This window comes from Clupea harengus, chromosome 10 (genome assembly GCF_900700415.2).
Source record: "Clupea harengus chromosome 10, Ch_v2.0.2, whole genome shotgun sequence".
Classification (NCBI taxonomy): Eukaryota; Metazoa; Chordata; class Actinopteri; order Clupeiformes; family Clupeidae; genus Clupea; species Clupea harengus.
In genome coordinates, this window is record NC_045161.1 from 19,425,950 (window position 1) to 19,449,177 (window position 23,228).

Sequence of the window (23,228 nt, forward strand, 5' to 3'; positions counted from 1 at the left end):
AAGGCTGGCTGTGGCCCAGAGCTATGCACTCACCTTGGGACCAGGTAGACCAGGCAGGCCAGGGTTCCCATGGGGACCAGGCGGACCCTAGACATAGAGAGAGGGGAAAAACACACACACACACACACAAACACACATGTGCAGGCACGTACACACACACACACACACACACACACACACACACACACATGTGCAGGCACGTACACACACACACACACACACACACACACACACACACACACACACACACACACAGAAATTATTCACTGCCATAGCATACAAGATCAAAGACCAAGGTCTGCAGTTGAAGGACTACATCAGTATCTTATCTATGGGGGAGCAGATTAAGTCCCTAAAGCCATTCTAGACTCCTCGGGGGGAGAGGGAGGCTTGAGACCCTGACAGCCGGGGGCTTTGGGGAGACGGGCCTCCCTGCTCCCTGAGTGATAAACAGTGACTGTGAGTTATACCTCGAAGGTAGTCCACTCACCATCACGCCTATATATAATATGATGTCACATATTTTCCCATATGCCAAATGTGTGCCTTCTTCCCAGTATTGTGGAGGAATGCACATCTGCACCCCTGCTGTTCTCTCTCTCTCTCTCTCTCTCTCATACACACACACACATTATCATTCTCTCGTTCAGGTTAGACTCCACTCTGGTCAAACTGTACACGACCCCCCCTGGTGAAAACCCACCGCTGTTTCAACTGCTAACATGTGCGGCTTGCTTTCATTTCTCTCGTCCCTGCGCCAACCTTAAATGCCACCTTCTCTTTCTCGCCCACACACCTTCCATCACCGCTCATGTTGCTGTAGCCATGTTCTGCGCTAAGAACATTTCCTTACAGTGTAGGCATGTGAAAAAGACCACATGGTTAATACTGTTAACTCCTTGTTTCATGAGAACCAATCTCTTCCCATACATTTCCTCTGCATCTGTCTCTCTCACTCACACACACATACACACACACACACACACACACACACACACAAACACACACACACAAACATGCATGCCAGACACACAGACAAACACACACATACATATACGTATCCACATACACACAGAGGTAAAATATTCACATACACACAGCCTCTTTTTCTCTCTACCTCACACAAACAAAGACATGAAACACACACACACTCTCTCTCTCTAAGTTTCTCTCCATCTTTGATTTTAAGAGCAGATGTTTTAATACAGGGGTTCTGGGAGAAAAGTGCTAACACCTGTGTGAGACACACACACACACACACACACACACACACACACACACACACACACACACACAGTGCCCTGGGAGTTGAAGAGCGCGGTGGCGGCGGTGGCCAGCGGTGGCGGCGGCTGTAGAGGCCTGTGCAGCCTCCACCGCTGTGCTACCCTGCAGCAAAGCCTCCATCACCACCAAACATCTAATGAACCTCCCTTAGTCTCCAGCTAATTCCGCACCCCCCACCGTCCCTAAAAACATACAGCCTCCCTCAAACAATCTCTTGCTTTATATCAACCTGTATCGGTAAGCGAAACTTTAACGTAACACTACCACACAATGATACTGTTTCGCCATTTCATCGAAAATAGATTCATGCACATCCTGCCAACTTTTGTTCCTCCAAAGTTCACAACATCACAACAGTCATGTCAAAATCAAGGTATTTAAAACGACCACAACAAATCAATTCTGCATAGGATCCACTGTTTGGATATAATTACTGGTCTAACTGGCACACATACATATAAGGATAAGGGTGTGAATGAACCCACCATACTGGGGATCTTTCAAGAGGACCTCATTCTAGAGCCTTTCAAAGTTACAAATTAAAGTAAACATCAACATCTCTTTTAGCAATCCACTGATATTGATTCACCCTGTAGATGCAGCTGAAATGTAATTGCACCATTTTTGCCCGTCCCTTGGTAGCGGTATAGCAGAGTCAGCCAAGGTACTTGGCCTAACATCAGCTACCTATCAAGCTCATAGAATAATAAAAGAGCGTCTTTGCGATTCTATGCCAATGGAAATGAATCGCTGTAGGCATCGTAGGCAGCACACCAGCATCAGCAATCATAAATGACTTTGGCTAAGACAGTGATTTACTAAGTTTAACCATTAACACATTTCCCAATCAGTGTCAGCTGTGCAGCTTGTTATTGGGAAAAAAATCCAATGAGCATCAATCATCCCAGTTTCATGACAGTAAGTGGCTCACAAATGAGCACAATAATAACACTTTTGAGGTCAAAATAGTGCACTAATTCATTTTACCAGTATTTCCCTGTCATTTAACAACATGGCTACAAGCCCACACCTGCGGACACACACACACACACACACACACACAATCAGAATGTGCTCTTGACAATGTTTTCGACAATGCCTCCCCCCTTCAAACAACTGCAGTGAGCAAAAAAAATCCTTATTTTGCTGACAGTTGATGTGAGTTGATGTGAGAGGTGTGACAGTCTTCCCGTGCCTGTCACATGGGCTGAAGGCGGGACTCCGAGCTGTGGAGCTCTTCTGACATCATACAAACATCACAATGGAGCTCTGCTCTGACATCATACAAACATCACAATGGAGCTCTTCTGACATCATAAAAACATCAGCTGAGGAAACACTGCTTTTTCTCACCCGTGGTCCTCTCTTTCCAGAGGGTCCTGGAAGCCCAGACGGACCAGGAGCACCCTAGAGAGAGAGAGAGACAGAGACAGAGAGAAAGAGAGAGAGAGAGAGAGAGAGAGAGAGAGACAGAGAGAGAGGTTAGATGCAGGGATTGTACTTGTATTCATTTGGATTTAATATAGCCAAGATGCTTAGGGATGTCTTTAGGAATAACGAAAACCTGATGTTTCTGCATGAGAAAAGCCAAGGCTGTTTCTACTAACCCAACCAGCATATCTACCAACCTGCCAGTCCATGCTGAACAGAATACAGACATTTATAACCTATAATAACGTACAGTGTGTTGAGATTATACTTAGGGTTAGGGTTAGGGTTAGTGTGACTGCATCCTGCAACGTTTCCACGATTACATTTAGCCTATTTCCAGTAATCACATTGAGGAGATTATACTTGAACGATATCACATAGAGGTTGTAAACATCAACAAACATTCTCATATTAATGACCACTTGAAACGTTTTATGAACCTTGTACTGGCATGGGCCTCCACAGCGGTGTTTGGCCCAGGCACAGAGAGATTGCCTCACTGGCAGCAATTCCCCTCACAGAGTGATGTCGAGTGAGTATATGTCAAATGACTTAGAACAGTAAGGGGTTGGATATGCTGGACGAGACACTGGGCTCCTTCCAAACACGACTGCAAAGTGGTCTGCAAAAGCCTCACAGTCATGTCCAATACATCCAGCCCATTGTTTTCCCTCTGATCGATTTACTGCCGCATCCTGTTCCTTTAATCCAATAATCATTTCATAAAACAGGGGTGACAGTCAAAAGACATCTCATTCTGCTGAGATTGTTTTTGCCAGTGGTGTGTTTCACAAGTTGGAAAACTGGAAATTAACTGGAAAGAAGAACAGCTGCTTCTTTGCACTACAGTCAGCAAAACTTCTTCTGGACATTAAAATATTGTAGCTCTGAAGAACAATTTATTTATTTGCATCTATAGACATTTACTTGCATTCGAATACATGGAAGTTTAGAGCTATTACAGTTTACTGCTTACATGATAGCGCCAGAAAAATATAAATAAATAATAAATAAATGATGAACTAAGATAAAACAAGAAGCATGGTATGCAGAGTTCTGCTGAACCATAAAGATTACATTTGCAGTTGAGCGTCTAAATGCCTTTCCTGCACCTTTTAAAAAGCGTCCAGCCATATCTGTGAGAAATTCTCTGGGATTCCTGGAAGACTGTGAACGCTGCTGGACACATGCGAAACAGCGCCAGCAGCGTGTCTCTGACTTGGCAGACTTCAGTATCATCAGTCACTCACGCAGTTTGCATGCATTGCTAGCGTCCAAATCCCTAATGCGTAGTGACGCGACGAATGAATGAATCTAATGATATATTACCAATACCTTCCTGATGTGGTGAATATGTGGACATTACTGTGTAATGAACATACCATATGAATATCACACACAGAACAAAAGACTTGAGATACAGCTATGGTCATCATAAATTGATACAAGGCAATGCACATCTACAACTTAGCCCGGTTTCCTGCTTTGCCAGCATAATATATGGGTTGTAGCCTGGTAGTGTGTGTGTGTGTGTGTGTGTTTGTGTGTGTGTGTGTGTGTGTTTGTGTGTGTGTGTCTGTGTCTGTGTCTGTGCGTTTGTGTGTGTGTATGTGTGTGTGTGTGCGTGTGTGTACACAAATTGCAGGTTTCAATTGAAGCCCTGTTTGTTTTCTCTGTGGCGTCTCTTTGCAGATGGAGACAAGTGCTGTTTTTGACATGATCAACGGAGCAGAAGGGCTTCATTGCAGGTCTGGCCTGTCCCCAGCTTCTTCTGGGTGGAAAATATGATTGCGAACTGGAGGCCTTCCAGAGTCATTTGCACAGTTATCATCCGTCTTTCTTCTCTGTGGGCATTTTCATGGGTTTCCAAAGTAAACAGAACCAGCACAAACCATCTCAGGGCCTCGGCGGAAGAGGGAAGAGATGCCAACGCTAATAGGGGGAGGCTAATCTCCCACAGAACTGCAGTGAGTGTTCAGTGAGCTCGAGGAAAGAGCTGAGCTGCAGTGAGTGTTCAGTGAGTGTTCAGTGAGCTCGAGGAAAGAGCTGAACTGCAGTGAGTGTTCAGTGAGCTCGAGGAAAGAGCTGAACTGCAGTGAGTGTTCAGTGAGTGTTCAGTGAGCTCGAGGAAAGAGCTGAACTGCAGTGAGTGTTCAGTGAGCTCGAGGAAAGAGCTGAACTGCAGTGAGTGTTCAGTGAGCTCGAGGAAAGAGCTGAGGAAAGAGCTGAACTGCAGTGAGTGTTCAGTGAGCTCGAGGAAAGAGCTGAGGAAAGAGCTGAACTGCAGTGAGTGTTCAGTGAGCTCGAGGAAAGAGCTGAGGAAAGAGCTGAACTGCTGTGAGGGCTCAGTGAGCTCGAGGAAAGAGCTGAACTGCAGTGAGGGCTCAGTGAGCTCGAGGAAAGAGCTGAATTTGGCTGTGCATGAATACAAACAGTCCCACTTCAAATGATCTGGGAATGTTCACAAAACAATAAATATGACACTATAAAAGATATGTGAAGGTTGGCTGCCCTTGAACTTTGCCTCCTCCCCCATTTGGATGCTGTGTGTTCTCTGGTCTTTGATGCAACAGCCCACTATTTTAAAAAGCCATCGCATGTAAGCACAGTGACTCATCCCCTTGCTTCTATTCCACTGGACTCACTGAATCTTTAACCCCCAACACAATCCCCCCCCCGGCCCTTCTTCTCACAGACTGAGCATGGGGGGGTGGGGGGGTGTTCTCTCTGGCTCCGGAGGTTCCGTTTCTATGGCGACGTGGTGACTGTTGGGGCCAGTTGTTATGTGTTGTAACATCTGGGAGAGAGAGGGGAACTCCGAGTGCGGGCCCTACGACAGAATAAGCAGTGTTTTCCAGCCAGCTGTTCATGCCTCCGTCTGCCTCCTCCTCCTCCTCCTCCTCCTCCTCCTCCTCCTCCTCCCCCTCTGTGACCCACAAGGACTTGAGACAGATTAGCCCTCATCATCTTCGACAGCGCTTCATCACAAGGCACCACACAGCTCGCTCGCACATACCGACGAACATGGAGCAGTGACCGGCAGGGTCACGCATGGCCAGGTCACCCTCCGAGTTCATCTTTTTCGCACAGCCAGCTGCCCCTGCCCCTGCCCCTGCCCCAGCCTGCTTCGAGAAACCAAACGTCTGTGAAGTCCTCAAGGCGCCACGTCTTCTAAGGTGTATGATTATGGGGAACGGTAAATGGGATTTAGAAGGAGGAAGTGCGCTCTCTGGAAGTGCAGACTGTGGCAGCTGGTGGATCTGCATCCCTGGACGGGGAACACGCTGAGCCGAGCCAGAGGAGTGCGGAGCTAGATCCAGCTAGAGTGCAAGTAGGGTGAAATCAAGAGAAAAAAGTGTATACTATACCGCGCCATACTACACTGCACCATTGCCACAGCCTTTATGGGTGCATGCCAAACATGACCTTCCATTTCTCCCTTCCAAACATGACCTTCCATTTCTGCTCTCCCTTCCAAACATGATCAGTGTCAGGTCTGTGCTTAAGTGAAGGCGGTGAACACAGAGTGAAGTCTTAAACAGATTAAGATGCTGTCTGTCTTTTTTCTCCCTCTCTCTCTCCCTCTCTCTCTCTCCCTCACTCTCTCTCTCTCACTCTCTGTCTCTCACTCTCACTCTCCCTCTCTCTGTCTCTCTCTCTGTCTCTGTCTCTCTGTCTCTCTGTCTCTGTCTCTGTCTTCCTCTCGCTCTCGCTCTCCCTCTCTCTCCCTCTCCCTCTCTCCCTCTCTCTCTACCTCTTTCTCCCCCTCTCTCTCTCTCTCTATCTCCCTCTCTCTCTCTCTCGGTAGCTCGTTTGTTTGCATAATCAGAGCGCCTGTTTGGCTGATTGCCTTACTGACCCACTGACCCAGAGTGCATCTGACCCAGGGAGCTAACCCCGCCCTCATGAAAATAACATGAAGAGACTCCTGCTCCCTCCCCAGCTAAAAATATATCCATGGGTCCCCTTGGGACAGCCTGCTCGCTAGGCCGGTCAATGAGCATTCTGTTTTTGATTGAGCACAAAGCTAGACGAACACGGATGTCCATACCTTACAAAGCAGTATTGTATTTGGTCAACGTGTATTGAGTTGATGCATATGCACATACATTATATGACGTCATGTTAGAAACCATGGTTTGCCTTTCTGGAGCGTGTCGTGAAACGCGTGAGGCGAATCTGGACCTGCTTACCTAGCAGCTCACATCATCACATTTCCATCCACTCAAGTCCCCTCGGGCAATATGTTGTGGAATACATACATCTGACTTCACTGAACCCACACTGTCCTCCAACACGACTCTCTCTCTCTCTCTCTCTCGCTCTCTCTCTCTCTCTCTCTCTCTCTCTCTCGCTCTCTCTCTCTCTCTCTCTCCCTCTCTCTCACTGTCCCTCTCTCTCTCTCTCTCTCTCTCTCTCGCTCTCTCTCTCGCTCTCTCTCGCTCTCTCTCTCTCTCTCCCTCTCTCTCACTCTGTCCCTCTCTCTCTCTCTCTCTCTCTCTCTCTCGCTCTCTCTCTCTCTCGCTCTCTCTCACTCTGTCCCTCTCTCTCTCTCTCTCTCTCTCTCGCTCTCTCTCTCTCTCTCCCTCTCTCTCTCTCGCTCTCTCTCTCGCTCTCTCTCTCTCTCTCGAATATGTGTTGATACCCCCTTGTTCCCACTGTCGCTAGGCAGTGCGATTCTGAGCATGCATGCGCACTTATAAATTACTTCATGCACTCAGCCATTACAGCACGAGAGCTGGCAGCGGTTCAAAAAGAAAATGACGTGTTATTCTTACCACCTGTTGATACATGAAAAAAGTAAGCTGCACTTGGACAACCTATCACCTTGCTTCTAAATCAATACATGGGCCTGCCAAAATATTTTTCTTTCATATACTTTTTTTTCCCCAGGAGATTCTGGGGGAACTCTGTGTGACACAGCCAAATGGAATAGCTCTCAAATAACTTCTAATGGCTATAAATTAGCTTGGATAGCACTGAATTGTTATTTGACTCATTTCCCATGTACACTTTTACTTTTTTGCACCGACTTGTGGAGGTCTGAAACACTTTGAAAGTGCCGCAAACTGATGCAAACTCGAGAGCATAATTAGAAAACTGAGCAGGAAAAAAAATGTACACTCACCGGAGGGCCTGGTTCTCCTTTCGGACCGGGGAGGCCGTTGTAGTCAAAGAAATAGTCTTCCTCCTCATAGCCGTAGTCGTAGCCATAGCTGTCCGTGTCGTCGACATTGAAGGGCCGTCCCTGCGGATGCTCCTCTGAGTCGTCCACCTGGTTGTACGCGCCGGGGTCCCGGTAGAGGGTGGTGCCGTTCGGACGTAGCTGGGTCTCCATCAGCTCATCGTCTGGCTGCGGCGCCCTGGTCCTGTTCCTCTGGCCTTCCTTCAGCCGGCTCTGCCTGACGGGGGAGATCAGGCCGGGGGTCACTGCGCCTGTGGGACGGGGCCTATGGCGGAGGAGCCACTTGTCCTCTGTGTCATTGGCGTCCTGAAGGGCGGCCCCGCCTGCAGGGGCGGTGGTGTTGGGGTTGATGGTGGTGTTTCTGCCACCAGTGCTGGCTGTGGTAGTCCTAGAGGTGGCGGTGGCGGCGGCGGCTTCAGACACCATCCTGCTGAGGGGGCCTGGGGAGGGACTGGGACTGAAGCGCTGCACAGCCGGCGTTCTCTCAGACGTGCCCAAGGTGGGGCTGGTGGGGGTGGCTGGGAGCGGAGGGGAGGTACTCTCCTGCCAGAGGGGCACCAGGGGAGCGGGTGAGGCTGAGGGGGACCCCCGAGAGGATGAAGTGGGGGGCACATAGGGCCCCGCTCCGCTCCCAGCTCCGCTCTCCGTCGGCGGGGGCGATCGGAAAGTGTCCGCCAGGCGGCACTGTTTTTTAACATAGTCGCAGTACTGTGCCGCAGCCTGGGCGGAGGGGTAGATGTCCAGCTGGCACAGGGCGCCCTCCAGCTGGGCAGCGGTAGAGTTCATCCTCCCCAAAGAGAAGAGGCCGCTGGAGGCCAGCAGCCCCGGCAACCCGGCGGGGGTCTCTTGGCTGTGCCGCACGCTCCCGCAGTGCGCGAAGAAGGACACAGAGCGCGGGCGCACCCCCACGGCAAACGAGTGCCATCGCCCGTCCAGGACGCTGTGTTCAAAGGTTACAGCCGTCGCCTCGCTGACATACACCGCCACGCTCTCAACCAGGAGCTGGATGCCGAACTGCAGCCTATCGCTGCCGTCCCGGACGCTGAAAAGAAATGCATTGTTCGCTCGCCAGGAGCGCAGGCTCACTATGACAGAGAACTCCTCCCCGAGGTCGGAGGGGAACAGCTCCGGGGCGGGAGCCTCAATGTGGGCATCCCCGCCGAGGATAACGCCAACTCCGGGCGGAAGGACGTCCAGGGAGGGGCGAGGGGGCGAGGGAGAGGGCGCAGTCGTGCCAGACAAGTGCGTCTCTCTGCGGCCAGTGAGGCCCAGCTGAAGAACAAGATCTACACCTGTGAGAAGAGAGAGCGATACACAGAGAGAGATAGAGAGATATATAGAGAAAGATAGAGAGAGTGAGAGAGAGATGTTGAGAAAAGAAAGAGAGAGAGCAATATATAGAGAGAGATAGAGATATATAGAGAAAGAGAGAGAGGTAGAGAGAGATGTTGAGAAAAGAAAGAGAGAGAGAGCAATATATAGAGAGAGATAGAGATGTATAGAGAAAGAGAGAGAGTGAGAAAGATGTTGAGAAAAGAAAGAGAGAGAGAGAGCAATATATATAGAGAGATAGAGATATATAGAGAAAGAGAGAGAGTGAGAGATGTTGAGAAAAGAGAGAGAGCAATATATATAGAGAGATGGAGAGATATAGAGAGACAGAGAGAGGGAACAGAGCAATATAAATAAGTTATTTCCTAAGTTCTCAACTAGAACTTATTAACTGCAGAATTAGAGACATTTCATACGTCATGTCATTACAGTACATGAGAAAGTGAGTAAGGTAACAGGATGAGAAAGGGTCAAATGATTTCCCAGAAGCCCCTGAGCTCTTGCAGCCACTGAGGAAGATAGGGACCAGATGAGGAGGAGGGGGAGGACTGCTGTGGGATACTACTTTAGATACTTTAGATATTACAACATCTTGTTCGAATCACCGTGACTATTAGGTTCATGGAAAGGGCTGACTCATGGATTTCTCTGGTTCCCAGGTTGTTCATCTGCAGATATGTCATACACATAAGCGATTGAGGAAAGAGAGGGCATGGAAGATGCATTAAGTCCACAAAACTGGTCTGGACATTCTGCTTTGGATCATTGGCTGGAGAAGAAGTGGAAGTATATCAAAATGAAATGACATGAAGTATACTAAATTATTATTACTTTACAATTTTCCAGTGTGGATGACAGTGTGTATTTTTAATCGTATATATAATAGGTTGCCAATGGATTTGCCAAAAATTTGAAATGCCCTGGTACAGACACATTATTTTACTTTAGGATACAGTCCAAGTGAAGGTAAAGTGTAAATCATGCTGGCCACCTTGAAAACCTCTCAGAGGCAGAAGAGCCTGACATGCTACAGCATTAATGCCAAATTATACCGTGTACTGAAATGAGAAGCAAGCAATCATATGGTCCTGACCAAAGAGGGCAAAAGGGGTTCATCTTCTCAGGAAGACAGGAAACCAAAGACCTTTTAAACAGTTTAAGAGTGCCAGAGGGGGGGGGGGGGGGGGGGGGGAATCCCAGGAGGTGCGACTGAAGGGAAAGGCATGTTCATTACTAATCCAGAGACAGTGGTTTCCTTTGAAACGCTCCTGGTCTCGTTCTCGGGGAGATTTTTCACAAAGTCTGTTTTATTGATTCTACAGAAGCGGGAGCACCACTGCAGGCATACACCGACATTCAGACTCAAGAGTTCATGGCATGTCTCAGGTTCACTCCGAGTTATAAAACAAACTTCTGATATAAACTCTGACAGAGGTTCTCTGGGCTGTTTTAAACACTCAGGCACTCAAACCACAAGGGTGTGGTGGAGGGGGTGTTGGATGGGGGTGTGGTGGGGGGTGTTGGTGGTGGTGGTGGGGGGGGGGGGTGTCGGACATCAAAGACGCATCACTGCCATTTCTGACAAGTCACACATGTATGACCTCGTGACCTCTCACCCTTGTCTTGGGTCAATTTGAACAGCCAATAACTTATTTCAGAGACCCCCTTGTCTTTAAATGCTGACAACAAAGACATAAGACTGGTCTAACAGATGTCTCTGCAATGAAAGTCAACTTTAGTTTAAGAATGCCACCAATTTAGACCTCAGCCTAAGCGTACCGACATGACATTTAGCGCTTGGCGGGTGTACGCGGTTTCTTAGCATTTAAATTCGAGCCTCCCAACTTCAAAACATGGATATTTGGCGATTCTAGCCTGTGATCTTTCCACCACCAAATTTTTGTGTCATGCCAAAACAACGTCACATCCTAACATCTGTTTTTGTTTATCCCACTACAATGAGAGTGAGATGATGTTGCTACGCTAAACGGTGTTTACTATTGAGTCCGTATGCTTACCCCTAAGAAAGTGAACTTGGTGTCGCCTGATAAAGGGTTCTCACTGGGAGAGCTGTTTGTGAAGGTTCCAGTCTATTGCTACGTGAAAGCTTCAAAAAGGAATTGAATGGGGCCAAAGGTTGTGTTTTATAGACACTGTGCGTGTGTGTGTGTGTGTGTGTGTGTGTGTGTGTGTGAGAGAGAGACAGGGAGACACACGAAGGGAGACAGACACAGACAAAAAGAACATGCGTGGCCGTATCTGCATCAGATCACGACCCAAAAGGAGAGAAAGAGAGAGAGAGGAAGAGAGAGAGAGAGAGGAAGAAAGAGAAAGAGATGCCCTTGACATTCTTTGCCTGGGGAAACGTCAGCCTGGATTCCAATTAACCTGTCTCATATGTGAAGACAAGCTTTTTCAACCCGCACGATGCATTCCTCTGGCAGCCCTGATGGATCCGATCCGTGCACAGGAAGGTCCACTTTGATATCCAGAGCAAAGGGGGTTCGGCGATGACGGGCGCCAACTGAGTTTGCTATCTGAAATGGACCTTGGCCAAGGCTTGAGTTGTTTAATGAGCTTGTCCATCCTGATTTAAACCATAATTTTGGAAGGGAAGGACCGACAGAGAGAGAGAGAGAGAGATGTCCAAACGTGTTCATACACTGCGAACAGTGTATTGAGTGGTTGACTGTTGTGCATATTTGGGAAATCATTTGGAGTAAAACAAGATCTACTTCTGATCAATTCTGAGAAAACATGTACTGTACCAGGCTCCATCGGTATCAGTGAAACGCTTTAGAGGCAAATGTTTCATTGTTCTCATAGTCAGCGGTGCCCTAATAATCTTAATCCATCCAATCAAACCCAAGACCTTATTGCTCATCTCAATCTAACTCCATCCAATCCAACCCAAGACCTTGCTCATCTCAATCTAAATCCATCCAATCCAACCCAAGACCTTATTGCTCATCTCAATCTAACTCCATCCAATCAAACCCAAGACCTTGCTCATCTCAATCTAACTCCATCCAATCAAACCCAAGACCTTGCTCATCTCAATCTAACTCCATCCAATCAAACCCAAGACCTTGCTCATCTCAATCTAACTCCATCCAATCAAACCCAAGACCTTGCTCATCTCAATCTAACTCCATCCAATCAAACCCAAGACCTTATTGCTCATCTCAATCTAACTCCATCCAATCAAACCCAAGACCGTATTGCTCATCTCAATCTAACTCCATCCAATCAAACCCAAGACCTTGCTCATCTCAATCTAACTCCATCCAATCAAACCCAAGACCTTGCTCATCTCAATCTAAATCCATCCAATCCAACCCAAGACCTAATTGCTCATCTCATGTGAAATGGCACCTCCGTCTCCACCTTCCCTTAAGGGAGGTTTTACACTCTTGGCCTGACGACCCCTAGCTGAAGGGGGGGGGGGCAGTGGTGTACACAGCACTAAGAGAGCATGTCGGGGGGGGGTGAGCACAGCATTTCAGGTGGGGGGGGGGGGGGGAGGGGGGAGGGCACTAAGTGAGCATGGCGGCGGAGGAAACAGAAGAGAGAGGTGAAGGAACCACGCTCCATCTAGCCTCATTGCTTTAACACTCCCCAGCCAAGGTCCAGCACACACACACAAAATACACAGACAGACACACACACACACACACACACACACACACACACACACACACACACACACCCACACACACAAAATACACAGACAGACACACACACACACACACAAAATACACAGACAGACACACACAAACACACACAAAATACACAGACACAGACACATACACACACACACATACATACACACACACACACACACACACAAAATACGCAGACACAGACACACACATACACACACCACATACACAGACTGACAGACAGACACAAATACACACACACACTTGCACACATACACCAGACATGCATGAAAAAAAACCTGGCATTTTGTTTCTGTTATCTATGTGTGATCATTTATTTACTGGATGCATTTGGAGAAGAGTAATCTGTGTGTGTCCGTGTGTGTGTGATTGAGAGAGAGAGAGAGGGAGAGGGAGAGAGAGAGAGAGCATTCCCAGCACTGGCCTGCACTTGGAGAATGCCTGATTTAAAGCAAGCTGGGAGAGAGGAGTGGAAAATGCAGGCCTGTTCCAGCCTGCGCGGCGAGACCCAGGAAGCAAGAGCGGACATGCAGAGAGAGAGACACGGAGAGAGTGAGACACAGTGAGAGAGACAGAGAGAGAGAGAGAGAGAGAGGGACGTTTAAATGAAGAGGGGGGAGAACAGCTCCTGTGCACAGCTGTCCTCTCCGTGCCCTGCCTCCTCTCTTACTTCCCTCCCTCTCTCTTTCTCTCTCTCTCTCTCTCCCTTTCTCTCTCTTTCTCTCTCTCTCCCTTTCTCTCTCTCTCTCTCCCTTTCTCTCTCCCTTTCTCTCTCCTTCTCTCTCTCTCTCTTTCTCTCTCCCTTTCTCTCTCTTTCTCTCTCCCTTTCTCTCTCTCTCTATCTCACTTTCTCTCTCCTTCTCTCTCTCTCTCCCTCTCTCTCTCTCCCTCTCCCTCCCTCTATCTTTTCTGTCTTTCTCCTAATCCTTCTAAGCTGATTCTCCTTTCTGTGTCACCCCAACCCAAGGCTTTAGTGGGCCCAGCATGCACCTCTTCTACTCTAGGAGCAGCTCCAGTCTGTAACTTGGCTTTGATTCTGTGGTGGTTTTGGCTGTGAGTCCACCTCTTGGCATGCCAGTACAAATATCACTGACACGTAATGGCTGTGGTAAGGAGGACATTGAGACTTTTTTTAAGGAACAAGCAGAGACTGAAACATGACCAGCAGGATTGGGGAGAACCTCTTCTTAAATGGCACTCAGGAAATGTGATTGATCTTCAGACACTGGCAGTTTTAGACAATGGATTTGAGGTTTTGAGAAAAAATTAAGTTCTTTTGTTATGTGTGAGTGAATCATATTCTGAGTGAGATTCTGTGTGTCCTTTTGTTCAATGGCGATGACAGCTGTAAGATGAGCAGCATCAAGGTCCCTTCACCTCTCCTGTTCCACTGAACCGATTGAAGTCATCCCAATATGGGTCACAGTTCAGCAAAACTACAAAGATAGGATTCATCATTGAGACCCTCCAGTTCACTTTGTGACATTTCAGCTGCTCATAGCTTGCGCACCCACACAAAACTTTGCAACAATCAACACTTTTCATGAAATACTTGTTCCACACTCTAAACTGAAATGTTCCATGAGGAAAATGACCTTTCCCCCGCTCAAAAATGACCACTTTCTTTTGGGAAAAAGGTCACCTCTGTCGACTGTATTTGAATTTCACCAGAAACAGGCAAGGCAAGACGAGGCACAGTTTGGTCATCCCGGCTTGCGGTCATTCTCGTCGGGTTCAAAGGTCACTGTGGGGTCAAAGGGTGAGTGAGTGGGGGAGCAGAGGGGGGGGGGACTTACCTTGTGCTTGGGAGTGTTCGTCTGCAAACAGTACTGCTGTGCATATTGAAAGGAGCAGGAGGACGGTTCTCCTGTTAAAACAGAACAGAAAGAGAAATACAGACCTTATTCATGGAAAATGTGACCCTCCTCAAAACAAGCCTGAGGCCAGATGATGAAAAGCTGTCTTAGCCTAGCAGCCGACTTAGCTGATACTGCAGCAGAGAGAGGAAGTAAAAGTCCCGTGTGACTTTCCCAACCAGAGTCCAAAGAAAACCCAGATGGTAAGTGATTAGAGACTAATGAGTTTTTGACAAGGCAGACTAAACCTGCCTGCATTAAAGATCTATCATCTCAGCAGTATGGGCTTCAGGTTGACATCTACTACACTGTGGGCCAAAGCTGTGTGTACAGAATCAGACATTAATGAGATGCACCAGGATTAGAATATCTGTTCATGGCAATGTTACAGACACAGGAGAGGCCAATTAAATAGAGTATGTTAGAGATCACACCGGAATTTCAAAATAAACTCTTGTCTTCGCTCACAGAAAGCTTGAAAGGTGATTCCTCATGAAGTGGTCTTTACTAAGATAGACTAAATATGTCAGAGCGTTAAATCCCCCAGACTACTGCTATGTTCAATAGTACCACTTTAGTGCCACTTAAAGTGTGCTGCATGGAGTTCACTACTGCAACAACACTAATACATCCGCACAGCCTCCCAAATGTCAACAACAAATTGAAATGTTCAAACGTTAGTTTAGGCTTTACCTTGAATATCTAGGTAAATCAAAATAAAAACAAAAGAGTACAGTGACTCACTCCAAGTTCAAATGAGGCATGTGGCTTTCTTAAAATATGAATATGAATATGATCAACTATGACCAACTATGAATGCACAAACACTTAATTACTTGAACAAATGACTCACTGTCACAAGGTAAAGGGAGTTCAACCGCATCCACTGCAATCTTCCTCAACAGCTAGTTGCAAGGAAACGCCTTGCAATTATGGTGCACACTGCTTCATGATATGAAACCTGTCATCTTCACATTGTAAGACGACTGACTGACAGCACCCAATCCAAACGTCCACCTTCTGCCCCGAACTACAGAATTAGGCCTTACTTACGATGAATTAGTGCCTCTCAACTAAAGAGCGGCCATTTGCCGAGGCCCCCTTGTTCTGGAGCTTTGTGTTTATATAGTTTTGAGCGGGGGGCTAGTCCCTCGGGTAACCTGTCATTATGGCTCCTCTTGACCTAGAGAACCCCCCCCCCCCCCCCCCCCCCACACACACACACACACACACACACACACACACACACACACACACCTCCGCGAGCACACATCCCCTGGGCCCACATTCCTGTGTGAGACTCACACACACACACACACACACACACACACACACACACACACACACACACACACACAAATCAGGGAGTCATGTGGCCCAGGACGTGTGGAGTCCAGGGGGAGATAACCCAGATATGTTTGGCCAAGAGGACCGCCATTCATGCCTCTGCTGTCAGTGTGTAAGGCTGCGTCTTATCTCACATTTGATCAGGTCTGAGGTTTCTTCTCTGTTCTGTAAATCAGTACTGGCTGGACTTCTGACTACTGAACTTTCAAACTAGGCTGACAGTGAGGCTCGAGTGAGGACGTCCATGAAAGCACAGCACCAAAAGCCCCATCATCTCCATCACATTTGAGCTCTATCATCTCCATCACATCTGAGCCCCATCATCTCCATCACATTTGAGTTGCATCTGCTTGTAAACTCCGCATACACTCTGACTTCTGGACCATACCTTTCACCAAAGCCATTGTTTTACCCCCACCTTAGTTCAAATGGCTGTTACCTCATTACAATGTTACTACAGCATTCCCTGTCCTGCAGATGCTGCATCCTCTTCTCGGTTCCATCCTTGTTAGTATCCTTCTTTAAATGGCTTCCTTTTCTGGTTCAACGGTTCTGTTTAATGCTGCTTGAAGCCTCGTGCGCATAATACAAGACACAGAGGTTTTGTGTTCACTATTACCAAACCACTTCTTTTTCCAACCAAGTCCAAACAAACAGTCCTGTGGCAAGGGAATTCATTTCCGAATGACCCCTATACAAAATGGACAAAGCCATATTGAGGAAGCACATTGATCCTTTTCCAGTGGGGGATTGGATGTGGACAGTGTGTGGGCAATCTCTGGGTTGGGATCTGGGCTGTGTGTAATTATCCCCTAAGTGAAAGAAAAGAAAACAGAAGGGCCTCCCTGAGTCTGTGCGTGTGTGTGTGTGTGTGTGTGCAAGTGTGTTTGTGTGTGTGTGTGTGTGTCTGTGAGTGTGTGTATGTGTCTGTGAGTGTGTGTGTGTGCGTGTGTGTGTGCAAGTGTGTTTGTGTATGTGTCTGTGTGTCTGTGAGTGTGCGTGTGTGTGTCTGTGAGTGTGCGTGTGTGTGTGTGTGTGTGTGTGTGTGGGCATGCTGAAACACAAACACCATCCATCGGGGGGGGGGGGGGGGGGGGGGACACAATGGTGGTAAAGAGGGGCAGGATACCTACCAGGCGCCACCAGCCCGACCGCTTGCCACAGCCCCTTTAAACACAGCCTCGGAGGAAATGGCCGCCCTCTAAACGCCGGTTAGGGACAATGAGCTGCTTTCGGAGCCGCCCGTGCCACCCTCCACACGCGGCCAACAGGAGAGAGGGTGGGGACGGGAAACGCCGAATCCTCCCCAGCTGTTAGGGAGCGATACCTGTGTGTGGCCACCCCACCTCTGGGGGGCGCTGTTTACAATGCCAACACTGCGTCCCCAACCTTAGTGGAGAGTTGACTTCAACAGTTCGACTTGAAGCGTATAGACGCTGATAGAGACCTAATGGTAGGCTTTCAACTAGAAATTAGTTTCAGACACATTTCTGCGTCTGTGTCTGTATATGTTTTGAGCCATTTATAGGACGGAGGAAAAAATGCTAAAATTGTTCTGTGCCTGAAATGCAGCTGCACTGTCTTTTGGCCAAGCTGATCCTGCTGCCAAAATGAAGACTGGAGGACTAAAACATGGCGGCAGGTAAATCATGCATCTCATTACACACACATTGCCAAAAGACTTACAACGCCAACTCTTAATCTTAACTATGTCTCTCTTTAAACAAATAGATCAGACCTCTAAAATAGTTTCAAACTAAGTGTAGTCATTTCAAGCACTTTAGTGAGTGTGAGAGTGTCTGCATTCACAGAGCATAATGGGGACTTCAGGGAAAATCAGGGACGTTCAGAATGGCATCTTACATAACTCACAGGATATAGTAGGTCAAAGCTTCATCTGCCAAACCAATCTATGGAAGTATCAATGAATACATCGGTACTTCAAACTGTCCTCTCTCCCCTCATGTTATGCTGTAATTTTCATTCCTTTCTTTACATTTCGTTGCCTCTGTACTTGTACTCTGTGCAATGACAATAAATTGAATCCAATCCAATCCAATCCAATCCAAATGAAATTTAAAACCTCATTCTTTCTGAGTTGAGAGTTCAAATTGGTTGGGCGATGAGGGGGCAGGTCTGCAGACTCATATATACATCACGCAAAGGATGGGTTTGAAGTTACACAACAGCAGCGCTGAAAGATGGAGTCAGGGAGCTTGGGACTGTACATCAGTCAGACACACTGTATCATTTGAACGTAATACAGTCTTCAAACTGAAAATTCAGCCAGTCACCAACGGCAACTCAACTGACTGTTCCTTTTGTATACGTATAGTCATCTGTCTCTGCTGTTCTGAAAGATGCTTCGACAGAACAAAACTACAAAGGCTTCCAAAACCTTATTAGAGTCCCAGCAGGGTTTCTGAGAAGCAATCCATCAAAAATGACTTTAGCGGCGTGAACCTGCTAACTCATTTATCATGTTTTCACCTACCACTTACAGTGCACTGTCCTGAAGCCCTAGCTAGGAAGGAATTAATTTTCTGCCGCGGATGACTCATAAGGCCCGAGCTGTTATGTCAGGTTATAGGGGGGGGCTTTGCTAGAGTGTTGTTGTTCTGTGTGTGGCCAAGTGGTTTGGGGTGGCTAAGCAGTCAGCCATGTTTGTTTTCCCAGACCACAGCAGCTTCCTGAGCTCTCAGAGAAGGGAAACAACAAACGAGCCGTGTCACCTGCTCCTGGTCGTGATGCCGGTGTGACATTCCTCAGCCCCAAAACAGAGGATTCAAGCACACCACAACATAATGCACATAAGACACAGCTCCATCTCTGGGGAATTTAGCTTTCAGTCACTTTAAGACACATTCCTCATGACTCACAGCATAGAACTGGGTTAATCCAAAAATTCATGGAATGAGTGACCTTAAGTTTATAATGGGAGAGTAGATGATGCTAGATGATTAAGTGAAGTATTTTGAATCTTACGTGTCCTGACCCTCCCCCTCCTCCCATCTCTGTTCCACTTCACCTCAAATTTCCCCTTGAAAGAAATCTTCCTCTGTTTCACCTAAACAGAGCCTTGGACCCAGCAGTCAATGCAGGGGTCTGTCAACAGCAACCCAGCAGCGAATGCAGTTCATATGAAAAGGAGTTGAATGGTCAACAATGCTCCCCAAACAGGCTTGTGTTGACCAAAGGAAATGCCACAGTACCTTGATTGAGTGCCATGCCTAGACAATGGTAAATTCCATGCTGTTCAAAGTTTTAATTTACAGATGAAGAGTTTTTTGGGGGGGCAATCCATCACCGCTGTGTTATGTGAAAAGACTAGGGAAGTCTTAACACATACCAAAACAAACTGAGTCTTTATTTACAACCACCCAAAGGAGTAAGCAAATTATCCAAATTTTATAACAGTGAAGTATCACAGACTTCTTTTTTTTCTCCAGTGGCTATTCAATTACTTGTGTTCATGGAAAATTACGAATGCGTGAACAAAAGAGCAATTGGCTGTAAATCATGCGTGGCCTCAAATTCACAGAAATCACGCCAATATCCACGGGGAATGTTTGTTCTCCTTCATATAACCCACACCAAATTCAAGTCCATCAACTTCAACGTGATGCAATTGCTTAAATGGAAACAGGCAAACAATATTGAATGAGTCCAGTGATGGGGAAAATGAAGTACTGAATTCCTATGGAAGGAATTCAGAAGAAGAAAGAAAGAAGGAAAGAATAAAATCTAGAGGAAAAAGTTATTGGTGTGAGTTTGACTTTCCACAATTATGTGAGATGCCAACGGCTCACAAGTAGAAAAGTAAAACTAGAGGTTTGGTTTGTTTGAGGTTTGGTTTGGTTGCTTTTTGATTTTCAGGCTTTTCGTGATACATGAATACAAGTCACACTCACAGAGAGTCCATGGTGATCCTTGATTTCAGAACAGTCACTGTGATAAAAACAATATGTATCTAATCTACACTACCAAAACACAATATGTATCTAATCTACACTACCAAAACACAATATGTATCTAATCTACACTACCAAAACACAATATGTATCAAATCTACACTACCAAAACACAATATGTATCTAATCTACACTACCAAAACACAATACGTATCTAATCTACACTACCAAAAAACAATACGTGTCAAATCTACACTACCAAAACACAATATGTATCTAATCTACACTACCAAAAAACAATGTAGGTTATTAAAGGGAAATATTTGACTTACTCCTGCCCCGGAAACATTTTATGTTGACCCCTGACCCTTGACCTAAGGTGCCCTCGCGGAGGATCTGTTGACATTCTAACAGCACAATGCCCAGTCTAGCATCCTACCGATAATGCTAGCTTCATCTCAAAGGAGCAAATGGGGTGGGGTAGCCATGCTTTACTGCATAAAGCTTGCACTTGACCCAGTGCTTTTCTTTTCATACCCTTGTGGAGTCCACCTCAGAGACGGGATCTCTCAGCTGTGACTCCTCCAAAGACGCTACCAAATAAGGCATGGCGAAGTCAACATCAGCACTTACGGTTTTACAGTATTTTATATTCATTGATTCATTCTGTTCATGCCAGAGGTGAGTGATTTAAGTTACGAGCTCTGAGCACCTCCTGGCTCTTCCGTCACCTGCTGCTGTTGCTGTATAAGATTCGCGTCTACTTCCTCTCACTCTGAATGAATGAATTCTGAACGAATGATTGATAGTGAGCCAAAATGTGCTTCTCTTGGCCAGAATCCACATCTCACACCTGGCTGACTGCAACAACAACACAAAAAACATTAATTACAGAATCATTACCCTGATAAAAAATCTACACCCAAACCATCACCACAATCCATTCCCAAGGATCCCTTCCCTTCCTGCATAACATTTTTGGACAGAATCCAGGTTCTCGCTACACATAAGCTTGTTAAATGCTCAGAGTCCCTTCCCCTCTGAGTCCAATTGGTCAGAGAGTCAAGAGGTCATTGCAGACTTGAGTAAAGATTGACTTAGTCCACAGGGCAGGCCGCAGACAAAGCACTGTGAGCAAACTTCGGCTGCGGTTTATTGGTTTGCTCTTTTCTGTCAGCAGTAGAAGTTGCAGATGTGTAAGCTGCTTTAAGTGAGAGGTTTTTTTAAGAACACTTATAAGTTCTCTTTATACTCTAATGGCTGTCACAAAGAATAAGCTACTTGCTTTGGGGGGGGGGGGGGGATCTCTCTAAGACTCTTCAGCGCTTTGTGATCAACTGTGAATGTTTTCAACACGGCCTGACTGTAGAAACCAATCACGAAAGCTCCAATGAGATGGGCATCCCTGCCAGCCAATTATTTCCCCTTGGACAGAACAGGTTTGAAGGAGGGGGTAGACTTCATACCTCTACTAAATCTGATGGAAGTTAGCAGAAACTGCTAACGACACTTACCAATGCTTTAAGAAGCTAAACACAGTCTTCACACATATTCTTCATTCAAACAAGATAGTGAATGCTCAACAGCAGTCTCTAGATATATGGGGGTTGCCATGTGATTCAACATTATAGTTACTGCACAGAAGAAGCACCCAACCTCCACCTCATCCTGTGCTTCTGTTGAATGTTTGTTGAATGTTCTGTTTGATCAAACTGAGCTGTTTAATGCTTTTAGTCATTCATTTCACAGAAGCAACCATGGTTGCTTTAACGAGGACTAACAGCAGAGGATGAGTAGTTCCAGGCTTCACGTTGAGTGAGTAGAGCTGAAGCCCCCTGTCTCCTCCCTCCCTTTCTCTCCAACGTTAATAAAGAATCAACATGTTCACTTATGTGACTTGTGTTCTCAAAACACATTTTCTGCAACAGTCCAGTCAATTTAGTGGTTTTTTTTTTTTTTTTTAAACACTGAACACTCAAAATGAATCCAGTTCATCACACTCTTGATGCTCGTGCATTCTAAAATGCTTAGTGGTGACAGGCAGCAATTAACACAACGGAGCACACACAGCACAGTTGTGATAGTGACTTCCTCAGTGACTCACTCACAAAAGTACAGTTATCAGCAAGTTTAAAACTGTCTGAACCAAATGTTGGGCAACAGCTGGGCCAAAAACAGCATACCCAGATCTATATATGTAACCCATACGCACTTGCATGAGGAATGTTTGGGCATAACTGGTTTCATGCCCGACTTTCAGTCAAGCAGTGGGTGTTGAGGCGGTTCATAGCGGTAACCCCGTGTCATCATAGCGGTTTGTTTGGTGTCAGCTATCATGCGAAACCGGCTCACCGCCGTGAGCACACCACAATCATAACGAAAGACACGACGCCCCAGACGACAATAATTTGCCATTTAACAACTTGGACTTGCGACGGAAATATAAAAATATAAACAGACGTAGAAATGCTGACAAAGAACAAGATCCTCGTGGTTCCTGCACATAGGCTACAAGTGTTCTCTAGTGTGGACCTACTCCAGAGGTCTTATCATCTGGTATTTATTTGGTCCAAGACCAAGAATTTATCCGCAGCGGGATAGCGTCTGTCTTCAGTCATACCCTACAAGTAGCCTACATCTCTGCAAGTTCGTATTGGCCGCAAATGAAAACGAATTTAATCTGAATGACTAAATTATTAAAATCAACACAAATAAAGAGAACGTGCAAGCTCAGCTGTTGCGTCTTATAAATACATATGGGAAAATGTATGGTAAATTACATGGTTCTCTTGACATAAATGTGTTGTGAGGTATTCCATGGGGAAAGGGTATTTCTAAAAATGTATGAATTTACGCTATGTGTGTATGGGATCGTGTGAGGTTTGGAAATACCCTAAACACAGACAGTTGTGTTGTTTAGGTCAGTGGTGTCAATAAACTGAGTTACAAAGTTATGCGCTTCTAAGACCCAGTAGAGCCTGAGAACTGTACCCGGAGAGCCTCGTTTGATCTCAGTTATTTGTTTCAAATTTTCTAATGTCCGGATGCATCGTGTGCGGAATCAATTATGGGCACATCATGTGGATTGGTAGGATGTCAAATGAAGGCACATCTAAAGCATTTGTCTTCAGTCCGTCGACAGTGGTTATGCTTTACTGAAAAGCTTGCCCATACACATTGGTGTCCACGATGCAAACCT

At 46.4% G+C, this 23,228-nt stretch overlaps 1 protein-coding gene across 1 annotated transcript in view; it reads right to left on the reverse strand.

Moving 5' to 3' along the window:
- LOC105907751 (collagen alpha-1(XXIV) chain) overlaps positions 1-23,228 on the reverse strand; it is a 118,943-nt gene that overhangs the window by 94,976 nt on the left and 739 nt on the right. Inside the window, exons 2-5 of the mRNA XM_031574872.2 lie at positions 14,712-14,782; positions 7,844-9,192; positions 2,638-2,691; positions 34-87 (exon numbers count right to left, since the gene is read on the reverse strand). Of these exons, the coding sequence (XP_031430732.1) occupies positions 34-87; positions 2,638-2,691; positions 7,844-9,192; positions 14,712-14,782 (1,528 nt within the window). The remainder of the gene's footprint in view (positions 1-33; positions 88-2,637; positions 2,692-7,843; positions 9,193-14,711; positions 14,783-23,228) is intronic.